The sequence below is a fragment of the Apis florea genome, unplaced genomic scaffold, assembly GCF_048593485.1.
Source record: "Apis florea isolate Af1SG1 unplaced genomic scaffold, ASM4859348v1 contig_3391_pilon, whole genome shotgun sequence".
NCBI classification, from domain to species: Eukaryota; Metazoa; Arthropoda; class Insecta; order Hymenoptera; family Apidae; genus Apis; species Apis florea.
The window spans coordinates 3,321,843-3,335,043 of NW_028256754.1; the positions used below are offsets into that span (position 1 = coordinate 3,321,843).

The following is a 13,201-nucleotide window of genomic DNA, read 5'->3' on the forward strand; positions in this document are numbered from 1 at the left end:
GGAAGATAGTTTTTAAATATCTTACTAAAATCAAATTTAATTTTCACGTAGAATAAGATAAATGGTATAACCATATTAAGATTTAAATTTGTGAAATATTTTAAGGAAAGATTCCATGAAATTCTTTAGTGCATACATATTTTAATACAAACTCAGTTAACTTACGTGTAGAAATTGAAGACGGATATTCGAAATACTACAAAAGAACGACAGATTGACAGAGGAATTTATGCGATAATAAATGTCAGATTGAAATATATTTTCAAATATTTTGGAAACGAATATTTTGAAAATCTGTGTGAAGGCTAAATGGCTATGTGATATGAGAGTATGAGAATAAATCTTCTTAAGGATGAACACTTGGTGTAAAGTTTGAAGAGTTTGGAGGGGGAGGGAAGAGGAGAGTTTAGAGAGAAAAAGAAGAAAGAAAAAGTTTTGAAAGCATTAGGAAACCGAGTATTAGATGTGTCTAGTTTCAATCATAGTTTATCTAACTATATATATATACGTATTGTTAATATAATGTTAATATAATAATACTTGTTTCGAAAGAATAGAATACAAAAATTGCAATACTTTTATATATCAGGTTTAATGAACTTGGAGTAAAACTTCTCTGTTTGTAATTTTAACTATTTTCGTTTAAACTATTTTGACATGTAAAAAAATGAATTATTAATAATTTTATGGGAGATTTAACTAATTAAAAAAAAATAAATTCGTTATTGACGTAGAATGTTAATAAAAGGAAATGTTGTTAAAAGAAAATTATTGATTTATTTCCAATAGAAAAACTGATTAAATTCTAATAATAATTCAATTATTCGATCATTCAATATTTATTGGCGAAAATTTGGAACGAATATTGAAAATTCATATATTTTTCATATTATTCATATATTTTATATTTTTCTTTTCTCCATTTCAACATTAATTGTGTCCAATATTCGATGGAAAAAAAAAATCGAAACGGTCAATTTTCCTCTCGCTCATATTTTAATTTATTTAAATTTCCGTTTAATTTCCTGTTCATCAATCTCGTTTCTCGTCGATTAATAGCTAATCGATATCGTCGCACTTCTAATCACGCGAACTCCCATAAATTTCGACTTTAATATCGAATATCAATCTCGTCGCCTTTGTCTCACGAAAGAATATTTCGCTCGATTAACGAGTGAATAATGAACGTTCTAATAAATTTTCGATTAGGGACGTAATCAACGTGATGTTTTCTTGCCGTATAGTTTCGTCACTTGTATCGTTCGTTTCAACAAACAAACTGGAATTTTTTTATTAACTTTGCGAATAATATTTTTTGAAAAACAACCTAGATATATATATATATATATATATATATATTTGCCATTACAAATCGACGATTTATAAGCGAAAATTTTTATAATTTTATTAAATTGTTCGAGAGAGATGTTATAAAGTAAATTGATTTTGTAAAACTACAAAATAGAAAAGTTTGTACAATTTTAATTTTCAAACAATTCGATGAACGTATCGCGTATAATTACACATGATATTTTGATTTACCAAAAAGTTTATAACGAGGAATTTTTATTTATCTTCAAGAAACTTGTCGAAAATCCTAGAGTTTATTCTACGAAAATGATATCGTGCATAATATGCGGCGCTGTCATGTTCTACCCTTATTACATTTCCTCGCCATATAGTTTCCTCAAACTTTAATCTTCCATTTCGCATTATCATCAGATCACTTGACACTTTTGAGTAAATTAACAAAGTATCATTATCATTCACTTTCATACATCTTCTTCAAATGTACACGATAAACGGTATAATTCTTCCCAAGATTATATACAATTCCCAAAATTTTCAACGTTTAATCATTGAAATGCTATTTCTCTGCTCAAGTTTACAAAATGTTAATTTTCACCGATATTTCCATTATACCTCTCGTTACGCTTATTATCAATCGCGATAATTAATTATTTCCAACACCCCAATTTTCATTATCCCATCTCAAAACTTGTTTCAAATTTTCCAAAACGAAATTACGTAAAGATTCGAATGCATCGACTTCCTTCTTCCACGAAAAAACCACTCGAAGAAAGAAAACCCTCGAACCCGTCAACTGTTCAAATCTACCACTCACGAGACGCTTAATCCCATCACGACCAGTATCAAACTTTATCGCGGCCTCGACACAAACCACCCTTAACACCCCCTCCCTCCCAACTCAACAAAACTCTCTCTATCCCCCAACATTTCGTTCAACGCCACACCCCTCCCCTTTCACAACTGTGAAACCGAATGCCGACACTTTCATCGAAACATCCCTCTAAACACAGAACTAAGAATACCACAAGTTATTATTCACCACGACGACGGTCCAACTTCCTTCCATGGCACACACTCCAAGTCAGTCGCAGGTAAATCGTGCGGAAAACTTGGACGGATCATAATACTTGGAAGATTCTCCTCCTCCTCCTCCAACGTCCTCCGTGTCCGGTGTTTCCCTCCCTGTCCAACTCAATATCTCGCTGTGAAAGGGAGAGATCCACACGTCCGCGGGGACGTTTGAAACCCCGCTTTTTCTTTTTTTTTTAATTCCCTTGGACGGCCATTGTGGGGCCGGTTTGAAAAAAAAGCGAGGCGGACCAGCTTTTTTCCCGGGCCCGGGCTATGAATAAACTTTTCAACGGCGTACAAGTGGCGCTTCCGGGTGCGGAGCCCCGGCTGAATTCACCGCGAGCCACTGAATGTCAAGTAACTGTTTTCCCTGGGAAAAATTCATCTTGCGAGAATTTACGGCGACTTTTTATCGAAGAGGAAGTGCCGACCACTGTGCTCGGACTTGGATCGAGGGAGGAGGAAGAGGAGGAGGGAGGGAGATCGATTCTTTGACGGATGACGGCTTTTGAAGAAATTTTATTCTTCTTTTTTTTTTTTCTTTTTTTTTTATTATTGTTGGGAGTTATATAAAGATGATCCTTCAAGAGTTAAGATACTTTTTTTGGATTTGACAAAAATTTGAAGAAATGGTATCTTCTTTTTATTATTAGTATTATAAACGAGATATTTTTATTTATGGAACCAGATAAATAGGATTCTAATCTTGTTACGACGATAGATGGAAGATTATTTAGAAGACGGTGTATGAAGTATAAACGAGACTCTGGAGGTAAATATCTCTGCTTGGCAGGCTTCGGTAATTGGAACCGCTTTCCAAAGATCATTGTTTGCAAGGATGTAGCAAACTAAGAACTACACCATACCTAGAGCAGTTTAGACTAGACTTTGCGAAAATCCCTTTGGGTCTCTCTCTATTTAGACTACTGGATTACAAATACAAGTTACTTTGATCCCAAGATCTTCGCGAACGACTACTATATTTCATAATGATTAAGTAGTATCTTACATAAAAAAATATACACGTGAAAATTTGCGATACATTTGCAATTGGAATCTAATATCCGATTATATAATAAATTCCGTTGAAATGTTCAATAAATTTGTAATTTCTTCGTTGTTTAAATTTCTAATTTTTTTTTTCTTCTTTACGAGCAATTTCACGGGTTAATGAACCCGCGTGATAAAAGTAAAGTCTCCTAAAATTAACTGGGTCCGTTGCACCCAGTCATCGTTCACGATAGCTATTTTCGTAAAAAAAAAAAAAAAAAGAAGAAGAAAAGGGCGAGGAGATGCAGTTATATGAGAAGTGCACCACTTGTCACAAGCCTCGCCAGAGAGTTTCTCTAATCTAGCAAATCGCTAGGTCCCTGTGCAGCGATTTCACGATACGAGGTGAAATGAGCTTCGAGAGAACGAAAGTGGATGGCGGGGACTCGGAAGGAATACGAAACACGGGATGAACAATGTTGTAAAATTGCGAATGGAATACGAATGGAAATTATAACAGATATTATAAATTCGGATCATTTATATTTATAATAATAATAATAATAAGACGTTCAACATGAAATTTAATTCGATTTAATTTGAATGAATATCATATCTTTCTTTCTCCGTTTCAATTTGGTTGGAATTCCTCGATAATCAGGGAAATTAAAAATTAATTCCCAGACAAATTAATATCAGTAATATGGTAATTGCTTTTAAGCAGTTATAAATAAATGGGACGATTTATTTTTAACAAAAATTATTTAAAAAAAATATCGTGAACTCAGAAATTTTTACATTCGAGATATAATAAGTTTAAATAATGAATTTTTCTTGGTTTAAAAAATTAATCAAATTGCTGCAATTTGATCTCTTTTTGGTGATTTTATTTATTTTCTTTTGCACTTTTGAAAGAGATTGATCCATCTCCAAGATTTATTTTCCTATTTTCCATTGTAATTGATTTCAAATGTAAAAAAATATTTGAGATTAATAATATAATTTTGCATTTATGATATTATAGATAAAAAAGATACGATAATAAAAAACTTCACGATAATTCTCTCTTTATTTTATTATTATTATTCTCTACCCGTTAATAACGATTCAGTTAAATGAATTATTGGAAAAAAAAAATTGTGATTGCGTTTAATTTGCAAAAGTGCTAATTTCATCGAATATCTAGCTAACCGATACTCTCTACTTTCCAAGCTCGACAATTTTTAAACATTCCATTCTCTCCCGTGTAATTATTTTCGCTTAATGAACAATTCACCCACCATTCCCAACCGCCCACACAATTCAATAAGAATTTATCGTGTAATTTGCATTTAAATGAAGCAAAATTTCTATCGAAACCTTTCGATCCATCGTCTTATCGCCGGAAATTGAATATCTCACATCTCTGATATTTCAACGAAAGCTAACCATCCAGATAAAATGAAAATCCAACCTTAAACGTGCATTTAACGTTTAAAATATCGACCTGTTTGATTCCTTGTATCTGTTTATATAAATTACATTTTTTAATTATTCAATAGGAATCTTAAAATTTCTCTCTTGATAAGAAATCACAGAAATAACGTCAAATCGAAGAACGATTTCTCGTTTCGTATACTCTTCTTTCGACGACAGTTTTATTTATTAAGCAAATAACAGGACGAGATATCGTGCAAAAAATATTCTCATCCTACGACGAAATTCGATGGATCCAGAAGTGAAATTTTCACTTTTTTCCTCGAAAAATCGAGGAAACATGTCCCCAAAGCACAATATACTGTTGTATACGATGAAAAAAACATACTCAAACTTCCACGAGCTTGGCGAAACTGATAAGGTAATCTGAATTCTCCGAATAAAAATTTTGTTTTATTTTTGGAAAAATATCACGTTATTTCGTTTAACGTGTAAAAGGATTAAATTATTAGCAAACTGCTGTTGCAATTTTCTTCTACGAACATTTCTGTCTCACAATTGATATAACCGTTGAATTGAAGATTACACGTAAAATTTCAAATTTGCTATAACATCTCGCCTTCGAGTAGAATATTCCAAACGTTCGATAAATAAAGAACAATCACACGTCAGATTTAAGGATTCAAAATCGATTCTACTCTCCGAAACGAAGCTCTCGTGAACATTCCTCCATCAAGGATCGACGTATTCCAGAATCAGAATTTAGAACGAGCAAGAAGGAGAGTGAGAAGTGTTGGTGGATCGATCGCAGCTCAATGAGAGTGGCAGTGAAATCCCATAATTTCCAGCAGCCAGAAGATATAATTGGATTGGCCGCGAGACAAGTAGCCCTTCATACGATTTAAATATAGCTCGATTGCCACTTCTCGACGCGGCCGTAACAGCTTTCCATCCGATAAATTGCCCTTTGAAATACGCGTTACAGTAGCCAATAGTGGAACACGGACACAGTGCCAACAACCGGCAAAACGGCTGCTACTTCCCTCAAATTAGAAGATCTTAATTACAGTGTCAGCTTCATCGATGATAACTCTGTCCGAATTTTATTATTTCTCTCTCTTTCCTTTTTTTATTTCATTTTATCTTTATTCACTTTTTTTAGGGAGAAAGTTGAAATGGCGAGGACCGAAGCGTACGACAGGAAAGCTTTCGACGCGTGGATATATTTATTTGGTGGCAAGAGTGATTTATTCCCGATTGTTATGCGTGATTTTGTTGACTGTGCAACGTTTATCGTGCATCTTCCATTTCTTTTTCAGCAGATTAACATCGGATCAGAGATGGATGGACGAACGTTCATCGAACGTGAAACGTGTTATTGGAGTCTAAATGCCACGATTGAGATCCCTCCGGCATATATGTCTAATCATCGATTTCGAGTTTTGAAAAATATAATATATGAGATAAGAATGAAGAGATCGATATTTCGATCAATTTTATCCATTGCATCTTTTTCTATTATATTTCTATTTGGCAAAGAAAACGAAAAACGGTTATTCTATTTTGTGCATTATCTCCTAGTTCCAGAAAGAATTTCAATTTCAAGTCAAAATGAAATTTTATTTCAATGAATTATAGGATGTGCCTCATTGAATTTTTATCAGTGCAAAGAGCAAGTAGAGTGATTTCACGCTGCGCAGATGCGTGTGAAAATTGCATTTTATATCCCATCCATCAAAGTTCAGAATATTCGTGCTATACTCTCATTATGAGATATTATACCAAGAGAGAGTGCAATTAAAAAACGCGAAAAAAAAAAGGATCACTCTTTAATTCAATCAATTTCACGATATCTCTATTTTTTTAAATTTTTAATCTTTCTTCTCTACTAATCTTTTCTATTTCTTATTCTTTTTTTAATAATGGAAGAAATATCTATATATTTTTAATTAATTTTCTCGTAAACTGGAAATAGCATATTATTCGATCGTTTTAATTTAAAATCTATTAATATCAAATTTAAAATGGATCACGGTGTATCGAATTGTTCTTGTTGAGCTTAATCGATATCCTTTTTTACAATACGTATTTCCCTTGATATTCCACAAATTTTAAATTAAATAAGGAATAGGCAATTATTATAACAATAATTATTTATTTACGAATATAAATATCTGCACTCTTTTCATTAATTTATCATCCGTTATTCGACAATAAACAATAACTGATTTTATTTCTAAATACACTGCTTCGATTGCAACATCTCTTCTGATGTTTAAAAGAAACATATCAGAATTAAACTGCGGATTTTTATGCAACTGAAAAACATATTCAATTAATACAGAAAATAGAATAAATCACGCCATTGAAGTTACTTTTTGAATTATCTCGATATCTAAATCGGTTGCCCAGATATACAGGAATTTTCACGATGCTTAACGCGGTGTCGAGATTATGGACGCTCGATCTGGTGACCTATATTTTTCCTGGAAGTGCGTACCGCTTCCAGGAATCGCGTCTGCCGCTTGTCTGGAGTTTGGAATAGGTCAGTGAGACGAAGCGCGAGCGAGAGATCCGAGTAAACGATCAAAAATTATCCTTTCCTTCACACGACGATATCTCGGGAACCGGAAGTCGTATCGAGATAAATCAAAAAACGTTTTAAAGAGCAAGGATCCCCGCTTCCAACGATCGTTCACTCGTTGATAAAAAATCAATATCTTCAAAGTTATAGCGGTTCAAAGTTTCCACGATTTTAATAGGGTTCAATCGGATTCGAGGTAAATGAGTAAAAATTCTTTCTTTTACACGATGATATTTCGAGAACCGAAAGTCGTATCGAAATAAACGAAAGTGTATATTAAAGGGCAAAGTTTCGCGCCTCTATTGCTCATTCACTCGTTGATTGAAAACAACTATCTTCGAAGTTATAGCGGTTCAAACATTTTCTGATTTTAAAACGCTTTCGGTCAAGTTTTAAGATAATCATCATGCGACAATTGTTCGAGCTCAGGAATATTTTACTTGTTAGCGATTAAAAAACGTTAAAAACATCTCGTTTTGTTCTCGTTATCCTTTAATTTTTTTAAGCATTCATTCTAATATGCATGATATATCATATATGCAAATCTAATCATATATCGTCGTGCGATGTGAAACCAGGTGGAAGAATCGCGACGCGATATACATGGAATGAGCTTCAAGTTTTCAAATTTCATTCTGACCGTCGGAATCGCGCGTCTCCTTCGCCTACGCGTTTTCTGCGGCAAGAGTTATAGAAAACTTTCGGACAGGTATTAGGTTGATGTGAAAGTTTCGCCATACGTTTTCAGCCAGCTTTGGAAACCCAAAGCTCTTGTAAAATAAAATCCAACTCGATTTTCCCATCTTCCCCACCTTTTTTGTCCTTTTCCCTCTTCGAATATCGAAACTCGAACGGTAGAAATATTTATATTTGTATTTAAACGATAATGGAAGTTCCTTGGAAAATTTATAAAGAAAACAATTATCTATACAAAAGGTTCCACGCGAAAGGAACGAAAAGAGAATCTTTTTTCGTTTATCACATATCTGATTGATGTTCTCTATCGTTTTAGATTTTATTTGGAAAAATTAAAATGGAAGAAATTTTGCTTGGTTTGTGAATTAATCTAGCAGTAGATTAGGAACAACGTAACAAATTCAAGAAAATCTATTCAGATTGTATATACATGTACATAAGAATTAATAAAATTTTTCTTACTTTCTTTACTTTTATATCAATTTATAATAATATAAAGAAAAAGGAAGCGAATATTTAGAAAGAAACTGAACTCTATTTAAATTACGTTTTTTTCCTCACCCATTTTATCATTTCCATTGTTACAACCGCAAAACTCGTTGTTTTTAATTAACACTTCAACAAAAGATCCCTTTGTGTGGAATAATGATCTCTCTTAAATTATTTCATACCGACGTATAAATACGCGGCAACGAGGCAAAAGACACGTGCCATTTTAAAAAAAGAAATGAGAACTACGATCGCCCGAAGCTAAGTCGTCTTCTATGACAAGGACAACGAGTGATACTCCGTATGAAGCACGTAAGAAAGAGGAATGCAGTGTTTAATTTCGCCCCTTAACCGTGTCACTCAGCCGAAAAATTGTGCTGAGATTCCCTCCGCGTTGGATCTACTTCCCCCGTGTATGTGCTAGTTTCAGTTGTTGCCCCAAGCCTATCGGGGAGAGAGTAATTTTTGGATCTTTTCCTCGATTCCATTTTGCTCGAGAAAAAACATTTATTTGGATGTTTAAGAATAATGTTAGAACAAAATTCAATTAAATTTTTGTTCTTTCAATAGCTTCGTTAAACAGCACGTCTCGAAATTCCAAAATTCCAAAGTTCAAATATTATTATTATTAACGAAAATTCATCAATGAAATTTGATTTGATTCGATTGCTTTTCCAATCTTCGATCCTCCAAAAACTCGGTTATCTATATTTTTTCCTCAGTCAGCTTTCGATAAACGAGCAAAGCTCGACTCACTATCTGCTACCTACATGATTCATATTACAATTCGAAGCCTTTGTTTATTTTCAATAGCTGGCTTACAGACACGCTCGAAAACCTTAACAACATTCGCAAATATCTGCAAAACAATCTCTACGTATACAAATAAATAACGTCGAACCAACGTCATCCAGTTAAATTTATCGCGAATTTTCGAAAGGAAAAAAAAAAAAAAAAAGAAAAACGATAATGCACAATCACTGCTTCCCAATCGTTCCGAGTTTAATTTAACGAGGAGACAAATACGAAAAGCCTTTAAATTTTTTAATCGAACCTCGGCTTTGATCAATTTTTCATCCAATATGCATGTGCTTTCCAATATATACTCGGATCAATTTTAAAAACTTCTTGATAAAAAATTAATTTCTCGTCCCAGTATTTATTCTATTTTCGATTCCTCCCCCTCCCTTCCCCCCACGGGAAATTCCATCTCGACGAAGAGTTACGGCCGACGAAAAATATATTTCCACGTGGATTTTTCCACGATTGACGTTGCCAAAATTGTCGACCACGATAAAAGGAGATTTGCATCGAACATCGTTCGAACGTACCGGTCCAAATACGTGTTATTAATTAATACGGTGCGATACGCAAAATGAATTCGCAAAAAAAAAAAAAAAAATACTATGGAAATTTCTTGCAGCCTTCGAATACTTCGAAAGAGAAACGAGGGAGATTCTTGGCCGTTAATTGTGGCCGTATAATAATTTTTATAACAATAGGGTGAAACGTATCATTAGCGAGGGTGACGAGGCTCGGTTTTGAAAAGCGTATTTGTTTCTCTGAAACGACATTGTCCGTGGAAATGAGACACGGGCGCAACGATATTTCACATAGGACGCACAAGTGTGCAATTTGCAACTTTTAATAGGAGAGACGCGAGTTCCGATTGTTTTTATTTCGTCTGGTTCATTGTCGGCCGCCGACCTTCGACCTTCGTTGCTCGTTTTGACGCGTTAAATTATCGCTGCCTCCACCACTCTTTTTTCCTTTTTCGCGAAAACTTTTTTAGGTCGAAGGAAAATCGAGGACTTCGATTAATATGCTTCTATAATTTATTAAATTTATTATGATAAATGGATTTTTAATACTAGATCAGATATTCGGCTAATATAACGTTTTAAAAGACGTTTACGTAACAAAGTTTTCTGCGTTTTTAATTTGAAACTTTCATCTTTCAATGTATACATTATTCATTGTAAAATCTCTATAGCATAGAATTTCTTTAAAATTCCTGAATGCATAAATTTCTCACAGATTCATCGAAAATACGAAAATCCATCAAACAAATTCTGCTGCAAAATAACCTTCCATCAAAAAATTAAAGCTCGTTTGATAAATCATTAAACTATTGCGCACTATTGTAGAGATATCGTGGAAGGATTTACAATTCCACAACAAGTTGCACTTAGGCCAGGAACTCGAGGAGTTTCTGGAAACGTGGGAAAATGTGGAAGCCGCGAGACATTTCGACTTCCGGGTTACAACTTCCGGCTATTCGCATGTTTCGCACCGTGACACGCCGGTAATTACAATAAAGTCTCAATGGATGAACAGTTTCGCCACGGTTGGACGAGCTCGAAATGGGTGCCGCGCTATTAGCACGGTTTCGCGGCAACCTAAGAATCGTAATGGAAACCTTGGACAGTTTCCAACATTGTTGGGAACACTTTTCGGTGAAAATTTCCGAGAATTGACAACGAGAACGATTTCTTTGACAACAGTAACACGAATAACAGGAACTCAATTAATTTTGACAATTAATTGAATCTTGATATATTTTAGTGCGTTGAATAAAAAGCACACATTGCTTTGGATTCGTTTGAGGCATTCGAGTGTCTTTGTTTACTTCGTGTTTGAAATTGCATGGTAAAAGGTAAGGGTAAAATAATACAGAAGTGTACGAACAAGTTAAAGAGAAAAATAAGCCTAATTTTCAAAATATACGGTTCCCAACTTCTTATGATAAAATATCAGAAGATATCGTTCGATTTGAAAGGAAAAATATTATGATAAGCGAATAGTTTTACGAAGATTGTTTTTTCCAGATTCCAAAGACACGAACCGCGATTAGATCCAACGATCTATAATCTCACTCGGCAAGTTGAGTGCAAGAAAAATTTGGAAAATCGATAGTGAAACAATTGCGGTGAAATAATATTAAACTTAAAATATTCATTCTCGACAAAATATTAATTTTTCGTTATACAAATATTCCATTTGCAAAATTCTTCTCATCCTCAACACGATCCTTTATCGTATAAATTATCAAACGTACGATCGAAAAAAAAAATATTGTCACGAATCTTTCCACATTTTGACCAAAGAATATTTAACCAACATCGAGTACGATATATATAATTGAATAAAAAAAAAAAATCGTAAAAATCTCGTATTTAATCTCTCTAAGACTACTCATCGACGCCATTTCCATGGAAATATACATATTTATCACGGTTTAGGCTCGCATCCCCTACGATACTACCTGTCGAGAGTCGGTTTCCCGGCTAAAATTTCAAAGTAATTGGCATCCCTTTCATGTAGGCAAATTCAACCGCACTTTAATAGTATGACATGTTGCGTGTGTCAAGATAACCGATTCAGTGGTTTAGCCAGCTACCACTTCGGATTAGTACTGCGGCTTTCTCGTTTGTCGAATTACTGGGATTACCCAGATTACACGGATCGTACAAGTACGATACGTCTAATACGAGTTATTCCACGCATATCTTACTACCTGGCATCGTCGCCGTTTAATCGATTAATTAAATTATACGCCACCTCTCGTTTGTGCATCGTGAAAACCGCCTCCTGTTTGATGCCTGCATCCACCCGTCTTTTCTCGAAACATCGTGGATAAGAGTTCAATATTTATTCTATAATGTTTCGTTGTAGTGAAACGATGAATTAGCCGAAAACAATAATATTTCAATGATTGACAAATCATCATTTTGAAATCGTACTCGTTTGAGTAAAATAATCAAAATATACCTAAACATCTTATCCAAGTTAAGTTTCTTTTTGGATATTTTTAGGGGGAGATAAAAATATATTTAATTGGAAAATAATTATTGTGATAAATAGATTTGTTTATAGGACATAAGAATTTTTTAAAAGAAAATCTTATTACGATTTCCGTTCGAGGAAAGAGTCAGAAAATTTTCGTACGATTTCCTTTTCACGAGAAGATATTATAAGTAATGATTCGCTATTTTCTAGTGTGCTTGGTTTAAGAGGATATCATCTCTCGTTTTTATTTAGAAAGTTCAGAGTTTGTTCTTTTTCTCTTTATCACTCGAACCGTAACTTTTCTTTCTCCAAGTTTTTATAAACTTGAAAAAGAATTTCGTAGATTATACGCAACGTGCCGTAACGTTCTCGATAACAATGTCGAGGCATTATAATATTTTCATGGTAGAAGAATTTAATATATAAATGAAATTAACATAACAGACAATTGTATCAATGTGTATAACGTATAATCGGATATTGTAGCAATTAAGAAAAAATTTATCCAGCTACAATAATTCCAAGCGATAAATCATCGTGAAACTTACCAGTAACGTTGAGTATGATATGCTGAACATTGTTGCACTCTCGATTCACAGCCAAGTAAGTGGCTTCACATTTGTATAGGCCTTCGTCCTCCAACTTGACGTCAGGAATCTTCAAGAATGTCTTCGACGAATTTGTCGTGTATTGTATGTCAGACCTGGAAATACAGAAATATCAAACGTTATTATTATAATAATCAAAATGTATTTGCAATGATATCTTTGTTATTTCATTTATTTGAATATTTAATCAAAATATAAGTGACGTTAAATAATCTTAATTCTTAGAATCAACATAAACAAACTTTGT

At 33.7% G+C, this 13,201-nt stretch overlaps 1 protein-coding gene across 3 annotated transcripts in view; it reads right to left on the reverse strand.

The window, feature by feature from the left end:
- nrm (neuromusculin) overlaps nucleotides 1-13,201 on the reverse strand; it is a 378,011-nt gene that overhangs the window by 85,180 nt on the left and 279,630 nt on the right. For all 3 annotated transcript variants that reach the window (XM_086912574.1, XM_086912575.1, XM_086912576.1), the window contains exon 3: nucleotides 12,895-13,049. In XM_086912574.1, coding sequence (XP_086768700.1) covers nucleotides 12,895-13,049 — 155 coding nt within the window. The remainder of the gene's footprint in view (nucleotides 1-12,894; nucleotides 13,050-13,201) is intronic.